The sequence below is a fragment of the Lactuca serriola genome, chromosome 4 (genome assembly GCF_051521515.1).
Source record: "Lactuca serriola cultivar US96UC23 chromosome 4, Lser_US96UC23_V15, whole genome shotgun sequence".
Lineage (NCBI taxonomy): Eukaryota > Viridiplantae > Streptophyta > Magnoliopsida > Asterales > Asteraceae > Lactuca > Lactuca serriola.
Genome location: NC_136411.1, coordinates 379,723,000 through 379,739,547, shown reverse-complemented (window position 1 = coordinate 379,739,547; position 16,548 = coordinate 379,723,000). Strand labels below are relative to the sequence as shown.

The window sequence follows — 16,548 nt, the reverse complement described above, 5'->3', positions numbered from 1 at the left end:
GAAGGATTTGCTTCATGGTTAGGCGCAACTAGAAACTAAGATATTTGATACTTTCGATTTTCATCAATGGATCAGTGAAGTCATGGTTATTGTATTAGGTATAGGAGATGTACTGATGGATTGTCCTGCTTATATCTCAAGGTGTTACAGATGTTGTTAGGAGGATGCTTTAACTAAGAATGTAAGTAAGTGAGAAGGGAGTATAATTCTCTTCTCAACCAATTGAGTCATGTTAATGATAATTGTCCCTGATTGGATCGAAAGGATAGTATGGTACCCAACACCCATCAAGATGGCAAGTGTATTTTGTTATGATATGATACTCTGTTATAATTTTTGTTGGTGTTCGATTTGGGTGGTAAAATTCAACTTCCATTGATCTTGTCTTAGTCATTTGACTCATGAGAATGTTATGCAATCGAATCTCTTGTTGATTGGAAAGAGTTTCATGTTTATTTTGGAGAATTGCACTTTAAATTGTGAGAAGAACCTGATGGATTGAATTACATAGGCTTAGAATTTCGGCTTACTCTGATTTCTTGTTCTTTTGTGATAGGGTTCTAGAGCAGAACTGATTATTTCAACAACTATGTGAAATATCATGAAAATCCTTTGAGAGTTAAGGATTGTAAGTGTTGATCGAACCAGTTCAGGACTTTGATGTTTTTTACAAAAACTGGTGGTAGTTCTAACCCTAAGTGGTGGATAATTTGGTATTCGAATTAGTAATTTGAAGGACAGTTTGACTTTCGGTTTCAGCGTCACGGGTTAGGAGAGTCTATAGTTCGATTATGTAGAATGATTAGTTGAGGTTCATTGATGTGTCAAGTGAGAGGAGGATATTTCTTCAGAATACTTGTGGTTACAAGTTTAAAGGATTACCTATGAAAGGTTTGTTGGATTTCAATACCTATGTTAGAAAGGAATACATGAATGATCATATCGAGGGTACAAATCAAGTAACCAAATGTGTTTATGTTTTGAGTGATGCATAAATTTTCCTTAAGGCATAGAAGCTAATGACTTGTGTTATTGTTTTGTTATGACTAAGTAGTATTTTCCAATATCAAGGATAATAGTTTGGATACTTATCAGTCATAGGATAGAACCGAGGAGAAATTATATATTGGTTGTTCTGTCGGTTCGATGGTTGTGGTGGAGACCAGATCACAAGTCGAGTCATCCAACAAGTTTTAAAAAAAAGAGATTGTTCCCGATGCAGATCGAGTTTATGATTCCAGGGTCCGGACTGGAGTTCGGGAAAAGAAAGAAGGATTTGCTTCATGGTTAGGCGCAACTAGAAACTAAGATATTTGATACTTTCGATTTTCATCAATGGATCAGTGAAGTCATGGTTATTGTATTAGGTATAGGAGATGTACTGATGGATTGTCCTGCTTATATCTCAAGGTGTTACAGATGTTGTTAGGAGGATGCTTTAACTAAGAATGTAAGTAAGTGAGAAGGGAGTATAATTCTCTTCTCAACCAATTGAGTCATGTTAATGATAATTGTCCCTGATTGGATCGAAAGGATAGTATGGTACCCAACACCCATCAAGATGGCAAGTGTATTTTGTTATGATATGATACTCTGTTATAATTTTTGTTGGTGTTCGATTTGGGTGGTAAAATTCAACTTCCATTGATCTTGTCTTAGTCATTTGACTCATGAGAATGTTATGCAATCGAATCTCTTGTTGATTGGAAAGAGTTTCATGTTTATTTTGGAGAATTGCACTTTAAATTGTGAGAAGAACCTGATGGATTGAATTACATAGGCTTAGAATTTCGGCTTACTCTGATTTCTTGTTCTTTTGTGATAGGGTTCTAGAGCAGAACTGATTATTTCAACAACTATGTGGTTTTATATCATGAAAATCCTTTGAGAGTTAAGGATTGTAAGTGTTGATCGAACCAGTTCAGGACTTTGATGTTTTTTACAAAAACTGGTGGTAGTTCTAACCGTAAGTGGTGGATAATTTGGTATTCGAATTAGTAATTTGAAGGACAGTTTGACTTTCGGTTTCAGCGTCACGGGTTAGGAGAGTCTATAGTTCGATTATGTAGAATGATTAGTTGAGGTTCATCGATGTGTCAAGTGAGAGGAGGATATTTCTTCAGAATACTTGTGGTTACAAGTTTAAAGGATTACCTATGAAAGGTTTGTTGGATTTCAATACCTATGTTAGAAAGGAATACATGAATGATCATATCGAGGGTACAAATCAAGTAACCAAATGTGTTTATGTTTTGAGTGATGCATAAATTTTCCTTAAGGCATAGAAGCTAATGACTTGTGTTATTGTTTTGTTATGACTAAGTAGTATTTTCCAATATCAAGGATAATAGTTTGGATACTTATCAGTCATAGGATAGAACCGAGGAGAAATTATATATTGGTTGTTCTGTCGGTTCGATGGTTGTGGTGGAGACCACATCATAAGTCGAGTCTTCCAACAAGTTTTAAAAAAAAGAGATTGTTCCCGATGCAGATCGAGTTTATGATTCCAGGGTCCGGACTGGAGTTCGGGAAAAGAAAGACGGATTTGCTTCATGGTTAGGCGCAACTGGAAACTAAGATATTTGATACTTTCGATTTTCATCAATGGATCAGTGAGGTCATGGTTATTGTATTAGGTATAGGAGATGTACTGATGGATTGTCCTGCTTATATCTCAAGGTGTTACAAATGTTGTTAGGAGGATGCTTTAACTAAGAATGTAAGTAAGTGAGAAGGGAGTATAATTCTCTTCTCAACCAATTGAGTCATGTTAATGATAATTGTCCCTGATTGGATCGAAAGGATAGTATGGTACCCAACACCCATCAAGATGGCAAGTGTATTTTGTTATGATATGATACTCTGTTATAATTTTTGTTGGTGTTCGATTTGGCTGGTAAAATTCAACTTCCATTGATCTTGTCTTAGTCATTTGACTCATGAGAATGTTATGCAATCGAATCTCTTGTTGATTGGAAAGAGTTTCATGTTTATTTTGGAGAATTGCACTTTCAATTGTGAGAAGAACCTGATGGATTGAATTACATAGGCTTAGAATTTCGGCTTACTCTGATTTCTTGTTCTTTTGTGATAGGGTTCTAGAGCAGAACTGATTATTTCAACAACTATGTGGTTTTATATCATGAAAATCCTTTGAGAGTTAAGGATTGTAAGTGTTGATCGAACCAGTTCAGGACTTTGATGTTTTTTACAAAAACTGGTGGTAGTTCTAACCCTAAGTGGTGGATACTTTGGTATTCGAATTAGTAATTTGAAGGACAGTTTGACTTTCGGTTTCAGCGTCACGGGTTAGGAGAGTCTATAGTTCGATTATGTAGAATGATTAGTTGAGGTTCATTGATGTGTCAAGTGAGAGGAGGATATTTCTTCAGAATACTTGTGGTTACAAGTTTAAAGGATTACCTATGAAAGGTTTGTTGGATTTCAATACCTATGTTAGAAAGGAATACATGAATGATCATATCGAGGGTACAAATCAAGTAACCAAATGTGTTTATGTTTTGAGTGATGCATAAATTTTCCTTAAGGCATAGAAGCTAATGACTTGTGTTATTGTTTTGTTATGACTAAGTAGTATTTTCCAATATCAAGGATAATAGTTTGGATACTTATCAGTCATAGGATAGAACCGAGGAGAAATTATATATTGGTTGTTCTGTCGGTTCGATGGTTGTGGTGGAGACCACATCACAAGTCGAGTCTTCCAACAAGTTTTAAAAAAAAGAGATTGTTCCCGATGCAGATCGAGTTTATGATTCCAGGGTCCGGACTGGAGTTCGGGAAAAGAAAGACGGATTTGCTTCATGGTTAGGCGCAACTGGAAACTAAGATATTTGATACTTTCGATTTTCATCAATGGATCAGTGAGGTCATGGTTATTGTATTAGGTATAGGAGATGTACTGATGGATTGTCCTGCTTATATCTCAAGGTGTTACAGATGTTGTTAGGAGGATGCTTTAACTAAGAATGTAAGTAAGTGAGAAGGGAGTATAATTCTCTTCTCAACCAATTGAGTCATGTTAATGATAATTGTCCCTGATTGGATCGAAAGGATAGTATGGTACCCAACACCCATCAAGATGGCAAGTGTATTTTGTTATGATATGATACTCTGTTATAATTTTTGTTGGTGTTCGATTTGGCTGGTAAAATTCAACTTCCATTGATCTTGTCTTAGTCATTTGACTCATGAGAATGTTATGCAATCGAATCTCTTGTTGATTGGAAAGAGTTTCATGTTTATTTTGGAGAATTGCACTTTCAATTGTGAGAAGAACCTGATGGATTAAATTACATAGGCTTAGAATTTCGGCTTACTCTGATTTCTTGTTCTTTTGTGATAGGGTTCTAGAGCAGAACTGATTATTTCAACAACTATGTGGTTTTATATCATGAAAATCCTTTGAGAGTTAAGGATTGTAAGTGTTGATCGAACCAATTCAGGACTTTGATGTTTTTTACAAAAACTGGTGGTAGTTCTAACCCTAAGTGGTGGATACTTTGGTATTCGAATTAGTAATTTGAAGGACAGTTTGACTTTCGGTTTCAGCGTCACGGGTTAGGAGAGTCTATAGTTCGATTATGTAGAATGATTAGTTGAGGTTCATTGATGTGTCAAGTGAGAGGAGGATATTTCTTCAGAATACTTGTGGTTACAAGTTTAAAGGATTACCTATGAAAGGTTTGTTGGATTTCAATACCTATGTTAGAAAGGAATACATGTATGATCATATCGAGGGTACAAATCAAGTAACCAAATGTGTTTATGTTTTGAGTGATGCATAAATTTTCCTTAAGGCATAGAAGCTAATGACTTGTGTTATTGTTTTGTTATGACTAAGTAGTATTTTCCAATATCAAGGATAATAGTTTGGATACTTATCAGTCATAGGATAGAACCGAGGAGAAATTATATATTGGTTGTTCTATCGGTTCGATGGTTGTGGTGGAGACCAGATCACAAGTCGAGTCTTCCAACAAGTTTTAAAAAAAAGAGATTGTTCCCGATGCAGATCGAGTTTATGATTCCAGGGTCCGGACTGGAGTTCGGGAAAAGAAAGAAGGATTTGCTTCATGGTTAGGCGCAACTGGAAACTAAGATATTTGATACTTTCGATTTTCATCAATGGATCAGTGAGGTCATGGTTATTGTATTAGGTATAGGAGATGTACTGATGGATTGTCCTGCTTATTTCTCAAGGTGTTACAGATGTTGTTAGGAGGATGCTTTAACTAAGAATGTAAGTAAGTGAGAAGGGAGTATAATTCTCTTCTCAACCAATTGAGTCATGTTAATGATAATTGTCCCTGATTGGATCGAAAGGATAGTATGGTACCCAACACCCATCAAGATGGCAAGTGTATTTTGTTATGATATGATACCCTGTTATAATTTTTGTTGGTGTTCGATTTGGCTGGTAAAATTCAACTTCCATTGATCTTGTCTTAGTCATTTGACTCATGAGAATGTTATGCAATCGAATCTCTTGTTGATTGGAAAGAGTTTCATGTTTATTTTGGAGAATTGCACTTTCAATTGTGAGAAGAACCTGATGGATTGAATTACATAGGCTTAGAATTTCGGCTTACTCTGATTTCTTGTTCTTTTGTGATAGGGTTCTAGAGCAGAACTGATTATTTCAACAACTATGTGGTTTTATATCATGAAAATCCTTTGAGAGTTAAGGATTGTAAGTGTTGATCGAACTAGTTCAGGACTTTGATGTTTTTTACAAAAACTGGTGGTAGTTCTAACCCTAAGTGGTGGATACTTTGGTATTCGAATTAGTAATTTGAAGGACAGTTTGACTTTCGGTTTCAGCGTCACGGGTTAGGAGAGTCTATAGTTCGATTATGTAGAATGATTAGTTGAGGTTCATTGATGTGTCAAGTGAGAGGAGGATATTTCTTCAGAATACTTGTGGTTACAAGTTTAAAGGATTACCTATGAAAGGTTTGTTGGATTTCAATACCTATGTTAGAAAGGAATACATGAATGATCATATCGAGGGTACAAATCAAGTAACCAAATGTGTTTATGTTTTGAGTGATGCATAAATTTTCCTTAAGGCATAGAAGCTAATGACTTGTGTTATTGTTTTGTTATGACTAAGTAGTATTTTCCAATATCAAGGATAATAGTTTGGATACTTATCAGTCATAGGATAGAACCGAGGAGAAATTATATATTGGTTGTTCTGTCGGTTCGATGGTTGTGGTGGAGACCAGATCACAAGTCGAGTCTTCCAACAAGTTTTAAAAAAAAAGAGATTGTTCCCGATGCAGATCGAGTTTATGATTCCAGGATCCGGACTGGAGTTCGGGAAAAGAAAGAAGGATTTGCTTCATGGTTAGGCGCAACTAGAAACTAAGATATTTGATACTTTCGATTTTCATCAATGGATCAGTGAAGTCATGGTTATTGTATTAGGTATAGGAGATGTACTGATGGATTGTCCTGCTTATATCTCAAGGTGTTACAGATGTTGTTAGGAGGATGCTTTAACTAAGAATGTAAGTAAGTGAGAAGGGAGTATAATTCTCTTCTCAACCAATTTAGTCATGTTAATGATAATTGTCCCTGATTGGATCGAAAGGATAGTATGGTACCCAACACCCATCAAGATGGCAAGTGTATTTTGTTATGATATGATACTCTGTTGTAATTTTTGTTGGTGTTCGATTTGGGTGGTAAAATTCAACTTCCATTGATCTTGTCTTAGTCATTTGACTCATGAGAATGTTATGCAATCGAATCTCTTGTTGATTGGAAAGAGTTTCATGTTTATTTTGGAGAATTGCACTTTCAATTGTGAGAAGAACCTGATGGATTGAATTACATAGGCTTAGAATTTCGGTTTACTCTGATTTCTTGTTCTTTTGTGATAGGGTTCTAGAGCAGAACTGATTATTTCAACAACTATGTGGTTTTATATCATGAAAATCCTTTGAGAGTTAAGGATTGTAAGTGTTGATCGAACCAGTTCAGGACTTTGATGTTTTTTACAAAAACTGGTGGTAGTTCTAACCCTAAGTGGTGGATAATTTGGTATTCGAATTAGTAATTTGAAGGACAGTTTGACTTTCGGTTTCAGCGTCACGGGTTAGGAGAGTCTATAGTTCGATTATGTAGAATGATTAGTTGAGGTTCATTGATGTGTCAAGTGAGAGGAGGATATTTCTTCAGAATACTTGTGGTTACAAGTTTAAAGGATTACCTATGAAAGGTTTGTTGGATTTCAATACCTATGTTAGAAAGGAATACATGAATGATCATATCGAGGGTACAAATCAAGTAACGAAATGTGTTTATGTTTTGAGTGATGCATAAATTTTCCTTAAGGCATAGAAGCTAATGACTTGTGTTATTGTTTTGTTATGACTAAGTAGTATTTTCCAATATCAAGGATAATAGTTTGGATACTTATCAGTCATAGGATAGAACCGAGGAGAAATTATATATTGGTTGTTCTGTCGGTTCGATGGTTGTGGTGGAGACCACATCACAAGTCGAGTCTTCCAACAAGTTTTAAAAAAAAGAGATTGTTCCCGATGCAGATCGAGTTTATGATTCCAGGGTCCGGACTGGAGTTCGGGAAAAGAAAGAAGGATTTGCTTCATGGTTAGGCGCAACTGGAAACTAAGATATTTGATACTTTCGATTTTCATCAATGGATCAGTGAGGTCATGGTTATTGTATTAGGTATATGTGACACCCAAATTTTTTTTTTTTTTTTTTTTTTGCAACAATTTTAAACTTTTAAAACCCATCTTAAATTAAATTAAAACAACTGAAATAGTCATAACATAATCCATCAACTTAATAACCATATAAAATAAGTGCGGAAGTAATAATAATAATAAGGTCCCAACAAAATAACTAGTAGCGATGTCCCGATGCTCCATGTCAAGCCTTAGCCTCTTTAATCTTAACACCTGAAAAGTTATAAGGGAAAAACGTAAGCACGAAGCTTAGTAAATTCAAACACAGACATTGTACTAACATTCATATTTACTAGCCCTAATCCATTTTCCAATTATAATGATAAAGACAAAGAACGAATCAATGTCTATATTACGAGAAGGACTTGTAGGTTTGAACCGCACCGGGAAGATCCCGTATCATTTGGCCCTAATCACCGCACCTCACGAAGAGTATTACGTTGGTGATCTTACCTACCCACCGCACCGGTAAATCCGTATCCTTTGGTGGTGTCCCCATATCCATAATTAGTTACATACAGTGCACATGTACGAATTAAAACAATACTTATATAGCATGCTTTTATAATAAATTCAAATAATCACACACGAGCTAACAAGCAAACACAATCATCAATACAACGGTGTGAGAGAACTCACCTTGAGTGATTATTAAGGATGGCTAACAATCAAATAATGCTACCAAGCTTGAGCAAACTTCAAAACCTCGCCTAAGAAGGACTAAAGGTTAGAAACGAGAAGTAATGAAGCTATGAGTTGAGAAAAGAGTAATCACAGCAAGGTCTCTAAAACAGACCTGCTGTTCAAAACGGATTTACTCCAAAATCTAAAACAGAAACATAGTTTTAACTAAATTTTATAGGAAACTATGATTGCTCAGGATTCCATAACTATAAAGAACTCATTCTAACTCCAAAAGATGAATTAAATATGAATTTTACAAAATGGTGTATCACTTCTGTCTCCAACAATACAGTCAAGTGATGTTGGCCAATTCTACCCAACTTGTGAGTAGAATTCGTCCAAAAGAAAATTAAGAGAAGTAAAGGACATACAAGTGAAAGTCTCAGAGTTGGAATTGAATGAAAAGCATCTCTCAAACTCCAGATATAAAATTCACATTGTGGACAATCACAGCACTAGCAAAAGCTGGTGACTGCCCACTGACCTGGAGTGTGGATCCATTCTAACCAATTTATAATTGGAAATAACACCCCATATTCTCCAGATCTTAAATTCATAATATAAGGAACATATAGAAACTTGGAATCACTCTGGATCCTTTTCCAAGCCTTAGAAATGATGAAAACAAAATGACATATCAGAACAGACCCGGATCAGACCTAACAGCAAAGATGCCATTCTTTCACATAGATAAAGCCCTTATCAGTGAGGTTGGCCTTCCTAAGAAAGTTAGCAAACTCAATTTGTGAACTTTTGGAACTGGTTTGGGGTCCGTTTGAGTCCTAGAGCTCCAGATATGATTTTTACAAAATGACTACAGATCTGATGGAAAACAGAATCGTAGCCACCCGTGATTCCTTTTTGGCTTATCCATCCTTCTCCTTTTGAAACACATTTTAAGATGTGTTCATCATCCCAATTCAGTCCCCATGATAATGGTGGTACTAAAAAGGGTTAGGGATCATTAGGATTTCATTTAGCCTCAAGGATGTAATAATAATCAACATGAAAATAAACATAAGCACATAAAATCATCATTCTCCCTTTTAGGGTTTCCATGATCTTTTGCCACATGTAATCCCCTAGATCCATCATCCACCATATATGGGGTGAAGATAGGATCTTGAGATGATGTATAACATACAATTACAAATAAAATAAGAAGGAGAAGAGGTGAAGATGAAATCATAAAACTAGAACAAGGTTATGAATCAAGTTGTAAGAAAGGATAAGGAGGTTCATACCAATACGAATCAAGGCTGGAAATGAACAAGAATTAAGCTCCAAATAGCCCCTTGGATGCTCTTGATCCCAAAGAGATAGAGGGGGACGATTTTTGAGAGAGAGGGAGGGTTTAGAGTGTTTTCCTTGTGTGTGTTCCAAATGATTCAATTTACACATTAAGTACTATTAACTAGGTGGACTTTGCAAATAGGCCCATAGCCCATGGACTTCAATAAAAGGAGTTTACAAGATCATCAAAAGAGTCCAATAACATAAGAAATTAGACATTGGTTAAATAAATTAACCCAAGGTTACAAGGATAATTAAATTAAAATAACCAAACGTACCGAGAAAACCCGGGGCGTTACAACTCTCCCCCACTAAGAACGGACTTCGTCCTCGAAGTCAACACCTAGAAACAGATCCGGATAATGAGCCCGCATCTCGCATTCCGGTTCCCAAGTCCATTCCGAACCCTTCCTATGTTGCCACTGCACTTTAACCAGGTTTATAGTCTTGTTGCGAAGAGCTTTCGTCTTTCGTTCTAAAATAGCGATTGGTTTCTCAACATAATTGAGACGCTCGTCAATTTGTATGTCCTCCAGTGGTATCACAGCGGTCTCATCAACAACGCATTTTCGTAACTGAGACACATGGAACGTATTATGAATTAGACTAAGCTCGTCAGGAAGCTCTAAACGGTAAGCCACCTTCCCCACACGAGCTATGACCTTGTAGGGTCCAATGAATCGGGGTCCGAGCTTTCCCCGCTTCCGAAATCGAATCACACCTTTCCAGGGGGAGACTTTAAGCAACACATAATCTCCCACCTGGAACTCAAGATTGGAGCGTCTTTTGTCAGCATAACTTTTCTGACGACTGCTCGCTGTGACCAAATGATCCCGAATCACTTGGATTTTCTCCGTAGTCTGTAGCACGATATCAGTACTCCCAAGTACCCTCTGCCCAACCTCGCCCCAACAAACGGGCGTCCTGCACTTCCTCCCATACAAGGCTTCATACGGAGGCATTTTAATGCTCGAGTGATAGCTGTTGTTATAAGAAAACTCAGCTAGATGTAGATGGTCATCCCAACTACCCCCAAAATCAATCGCACACGCCCTAAGCATGTCCTCCAAGGTCTGAATCGTCCGCTCACTCTGCCCGTCTGTCTGCGGATGGAAGGCGGTACTAAAATGTAATCGTGTGCCCAATTCCTCTTGAAACTTCCTCCAGAACCGAGAGGTAAATCGGGTGTCTCGATCGGAGATGATAGAAACGGGCACCCCATGTAATGAGACAATCTCCCGAACAAAGATCTCGGCTAATTTCTCCGCCGATGAGCTCTCCTTTATAGCCAGAAAGTGAGCACTCTTAGTCAAACGATCAACAATCACCCATATCGTATCTGATCCTCGGGCAGTTCTAGGAAGTTTTGTAATGAAGTCCATGGTTAGATGCTCCCATTTCCATTCAGGAATCTCCAATGGTTGCAACTTCCCATGCGGTTTCTGGTGTTCCGCCTTGACCTTTCGACAGGTCATACATTCTTCCACAAATCGAGCCACATCATTCTTCATTCCATGCCACCAGTAAGCCTCATGAAGGTCCCGATACATTTTAGTAGCACCAGGATGGATAGAAAATTTTGACTTATGAGACTCATCCATTAGGGTTTTCCGATTTCCCCCGGTATATGGAACCCAAATCCTACCGTAGCGAGTCAGCAAACCACGCCCGTCTCGTTCCATCTTAGGCAACTCTTTCCCAATCTTCTCACGCCTGATGTTTTCCTCCAGTATTGCCGTCTTTTGGGCGTCCCGGATTAGATCTAACAAAGACGACACCATCGTGATCCGGAGACACTTAGCTCGAATCGGTTCGGCAGATTGTTTACGACTAAGAGCATCAGCTACCACATTAGCTTTACCGGGGTGGTAGTGAATTTCAAAATCATAATCTTTTACCACATCTAACCATCGGATCTGCCTCATATTCAAATCCCGCTGCTCGAACAAATATTTTAGACTCTTATGGTCAGTGTATATGATAAACTTCACTCCATAGAGATAGTGTCTCCAAATCTTAAGAGCGAAAACAACAGCCCCAAGCTCCAAATCATGAGTGGGGTAGTTTCGTTCGTGGGGTTTCAGCTGTCGGGAGGCATAGGCTATCACCCTATCTCGTTGCATTAACACGGCACCAAGACCTTGAAGCGATGCATCACAGTAAACCACCATATCCTCAACCCCATCAGGTAAGGCCAAAATCGGAGCTTCACACAATCGTTTCCTTAACTCATCAAACGCCAGTTGCTGCTCCGGGCCCCAAACGAATTTCATTGATTTCTTGGTCAATCGGGTGAGTGGTAAGGCGATTTTAGAGAAATTTTCAATGAACCTCCGGTAATAACCGGCTAAACCCAAGAAACTGCGAATTTCAGAAGGTGTTTTCGGAATCTTCCATTGTTTAACCACATCAACCTTGGCTTGATCGACCTTGATACCCTGTTTGTTTACCACATGCCCAAGAACTGAACTTCTTCCAACCAAAATTCACATTTTGAAAATTTAGCATAAAGCCTTTCTCTTGCCAGAGTTTCCAGAATCTCCCGAAGGTGTTGCTGATGCTCCTCTTTGCTCTTAGAATAGACTAAGATATCATCTATGAACACTATGACCGAACGGTCAAGCATCAGGCTACACACCCGGTTCATGAGATCCATGAACGCTGCGGGTGCATTGGTGAGCCCAAAAGGCATCACTACGAATTAAAAGTGCCCATATCGAGTACGGAATGCTGTTTTCTCAATGTCTTCTTCACAAACACGCATCTGATGGTAACCGGAACGTAAATCAATCTTGGAAAACCAAGATGCTCCTTGAAGCTGATCGAAAAGATCGTCAATACGTGGCAACGGGTACCTATTCTTTATCGTGCGCTTGTTTAGCTCCCTATAATCAATACACATTCGCTGGGATCCATCTTTCTTCTTCACAAAGAGAATAGGAGCACCCCAAGGCGAGCAGCTTGGCCGTATAAACCCTTTATCACTTAGATCTTGAAGTTGATCTTGGAGCTCTTTCATTTCAGGTGGTGCCAAGCGGTAAGGAGATTTCGCTACCGGAGTCGCACCTGGCACCAAATCAATGCGAAACTCCACTTGCCGAACAGGTGGCAAGCCAGGGAGTTCCTCCGGAAAGACATCGCTGAAGTCGGAAACGATAGGAACGTCGTCTAGTGCTATAGCAGAAGAGCAAGAAGCCATAGCCAGGCGGGGAATGTCCCCCTGAATAATAAGTTCTCCACCTCTAGGGTTTCGAACACGAACTTGCTTCTTACGACAGTGGATTTCCGCATCAAACGCATCAAGCCAATCCATGCCTACGATAACGCAGAGCTCTCGCATCGCAATAGGGATAAGATCGATAGGGAATTCAACTCCAGAAAACTCGAGAGTGCAACCCCGATAGACATCGGTGACATAAATAGTGCGGTTGTCGGCAACTTCGACAACCATTGGGCGAGCCAATTTTCCGATACTACACCCCAGACGATTAATAAACGTGCGAGATACAAAAGAATGGGTAGCACCGCTATCAAACATAACAACAGCAGGCTCGGAATCTAGCAAATAAGTGCCTGATTTACCACATACAATCATGTAAACAATTCTAATTACCATTTATTAAATAATGGCAGGAGAGAAAAGAAAAAAAAAAGAAATTTACCTGCCACTGTCGCGGTAATCACCGGCTCATCCGCAGTCATCTGGTGAGCACGACCTCGTGTCACCATAGTGGGTCCCTTAGAAGACGATGCAATTGCAGGATTTGTACCCCCGCTTCCTTTACCAGCCTTCAACTTTGGACATTCGGGCTTCTTGTGTCCCGTCTCGTTGCAGTGATAGCAAACGGGAGCAGCAGAAGTAATCTGAGGAACTGCACTCGCAGGGGGAGCCCTACAATTCTTCCAATGATGCCCTGGCTTTTTACAGTTGTAGCATATCAACGGATTTTTCTCGCCCTGACTTGAAGACGGCCTGTACTCATACCTTGACTTACCACCCTGCTTTTGCTTTTTCTGGGCATCTCCGGATGTCTTGGAGGAGGTGTCATTGGCCTTCCTCTTGGTCTGGGTCTGCAACTCGATTTCCCTCCTCCTCGCTGCATCCATGATCGCAGATAAAGTCGGGAACTCCTGCATGCTAACGAATTCCCGAATCTCGGTACGTAGAATGGTAGTGTATTGGCTGACCAACCAGGCCTCATTCCCAGCAAATGAGGGACAAAAAGATAGCATCTCCAAGAACTTGGCATTCAAGTCGCTAACAGACTCGGTAGTTTGCTGTAAGGCCATGAACTCTTGCTGCATCCGCTGCTGCTCCACCTTGCGCACATATTGTGCCTCGAACCTCTCCACAAATTGGGCCCAAGACATGGCCCTCACTTCTTCCTCGTTTAATAGAGCGGTGATGGTGTTCCACCATGTCTTTCCCCTTTTTTGCAGCTGATTCATGGCGATCACAACTTTGTACTGGTCCGGACACCCAACAGTCATGAAGGCGCCCTCAACATCTGACACCCAATGCTTAGCAGCAACTGGGTCGGATTCACCATTCCAAAGAGGAGGGCTACACTTGTTGAACTTCTCGAAGTAGTATGCCGAATCCCGAACGGGCGGAGCCGATAACGCTCCCCCGGGAATAGCTGCGAGGCGCTCATCCAGAAGAGCTTTGACCTGGTTGATTATGTCATTGGTCACGCCCGGGATTAATTCATTGAAAGCGTTATTGAATTCCTCAGCGACAATATTCCTAACTTGCTCCATTTGGAGCTGATTAAGGCGAGCAGGCGGAGCCATCTGTATCCGTAGAAGGAGGAAAATATTTAGAAATAATTCAGCCTAGATATTTCTAGGAAGACGAAACACTCAGCTTGCCGAAAATTTTTCAACCTTGCCCCGACTCGAAACCGGCACCGATGTTTCAAATAGTAGGGGCCCTTCTACTACCTTCCACACAAGTTCCAATTTCGCATTCGCGTCTAGTTTCAAAATTTCCAGTTCGCTCTAGCCGTTAATTTTACAACTCTCTCACATGTTAACACTAACTAAGTGTGTAATCTAATATTTTAAGGCTAGTAGAATCCAATTCATAGTCAACAATTTAACATAAACATTTAACATAAGAAATAAGGCTTACTTGGCTGGCTGACTGGTACACCGCGACATCTTTCACTACTAGTCTTCAGAGAGTTTGAAAAATATTTTAAAAAGAGAATAAACTATTATAGAGCCTCAAATTTGAGTCTAGAACATCCACAAGAATGCCTAGTTCCCTCAAACTGTGGCTCTGATACCAACTTGTGACACCCAAATTTTTTTTTTTTTTTTTTTTTTTTGCAACAATTTTAAACTTTTAAAACCCATCTTAAATTAAATTAAAACAACTGAAATAGTCATAACATAATCCATCAACTTAATAACCATATAAAATAAGTGCGGAAGTAATAATAATAATAAGGTCCCAACAAAATAACTAGTAGCGATGTCCCGATGCTCCATGTCAAGCCTTAGCCTCTTTAATCTTAACACCTGAAAAGTTATAAGGGAAAAACGTAAGCACGAAGCTTAGTGAATTCAAACACAGACATTGTACTAACATTCATATTTACTAGCCCTAATCCATTTTCCAATTATAATGATAAAGACAAAGAACGAATCAATGTCTATATTACGAGAAGGACTTGTAGGTTTGAACCGCACCGGGAAGATCCCGTATCATTTGGCCCTAATCACCGCACCTCACGAAGAGTATTACGTTGGTGATCTTACCTACCCACCGCACCGGTAAATCCGTATCCTTTGGTGGTGTCCCCATATCCATAATTAGTTACATACAGTGCACATGTACGAATTAAAACAATACTTATATAGCATGCTTTTATAATAAATTCAAATAATCACACACGAGCTAACAAGCAAACACAATCATCAATACAACGGTGTGAGAGAACTCACCTTGAGTGATTATTAAGGATGGCTAACAATCAAATAATGCTACCAAGCTTGAGCAAACTTCAAAACCTCGCCTAAGAAGGACTAAAGGTTAGAAACGAGAAGTAATGAAGCTATGAGTTGAGAAAAGAGTAATCACAGCAAGGTCTCTAAAACAGACCTGCTGTTCAAAACGGATTTACTCCAAAATCTAAAACAGAAACATAGTTTTAACTAAATTTTATAGGAAACTATGATTGCTCAGGATTCCATAACTATAAAGAACTCATTCTAACTCCAAAAGATGAATTAAATATGAATTTTACAAAATGGTGTATCACTTCTGTCTCCAACAATACAGTCAAGTGATGTTGGCCAATTCTACCCAACTTGTGAGTAGAATTCGTCCAAAAGAAAATTAAGAGAAGTAAAGGACATACAAGTGAAAGTCTCAGAGTTGGAATTGAATGAAAAGCATCTCTCAAACTCCAGATATAAAATTCACATTGTGGACAATCACAGCACTAGCAAAAGCTGGTGACTGCCCACTGACCTGGAGTGTGGATCCATTCTAACCAATTTATAATTGGAAATAACACCCCATATTCTCCAGATCTTAAATTCATAATATAAGGAACATATAGAAACTTGGAATCACTCTGGATCCTTTTCCAAGCCTTAGAAATGATGAAAACAAAATGACATATCAGAACAGACCCGGATCAGACCTAACAGCAAAGATGCCATTCTTTCACATAGATAAAGCCCTTATCAGTGAGGTTGGCCTTCTTAAGAAAGTTAGCAAACTCAATTTGTGAACTTTTGGAACTGGTTTGGGGTCCGTTTGAGTCCTAGAGCTCCAGATATGATTTTTACAAAATGACTACAGATCTGA

At 38.8% G+C, this 16,548-nt stretch overlaps 1 protein-coding gene across 1 annotated transcript in view; it reads right to left on the bottom strand.

Moving 5' to 3' along the window:
• LOC145099806 (uncharacterized) overlaps window positions 1–14,519 on the bottom strand; it is an 82,507-nt gene extending 67,988 nt beyond the window's left edge. The window contains exons 1-2 of the mRNA XM_079037311.1: window positions 13,388–14,519; window positions 13,041–13,298 (exon numbers count right to left, since the gene is read on the bottom strand). Of these exons, the coding sequence (XP_078893437.1) occupies window positions 13,041–13,298; window positions 13,388–14,519 (1,390 nt within the window). The remainder of the gene's footprint in view (window positions 1–13,040; window positions 13,299–13,387) is intronic.
• Between the last annotated feature and the right edge of the window lie 2,029 nt (window positions 14,520–16,548).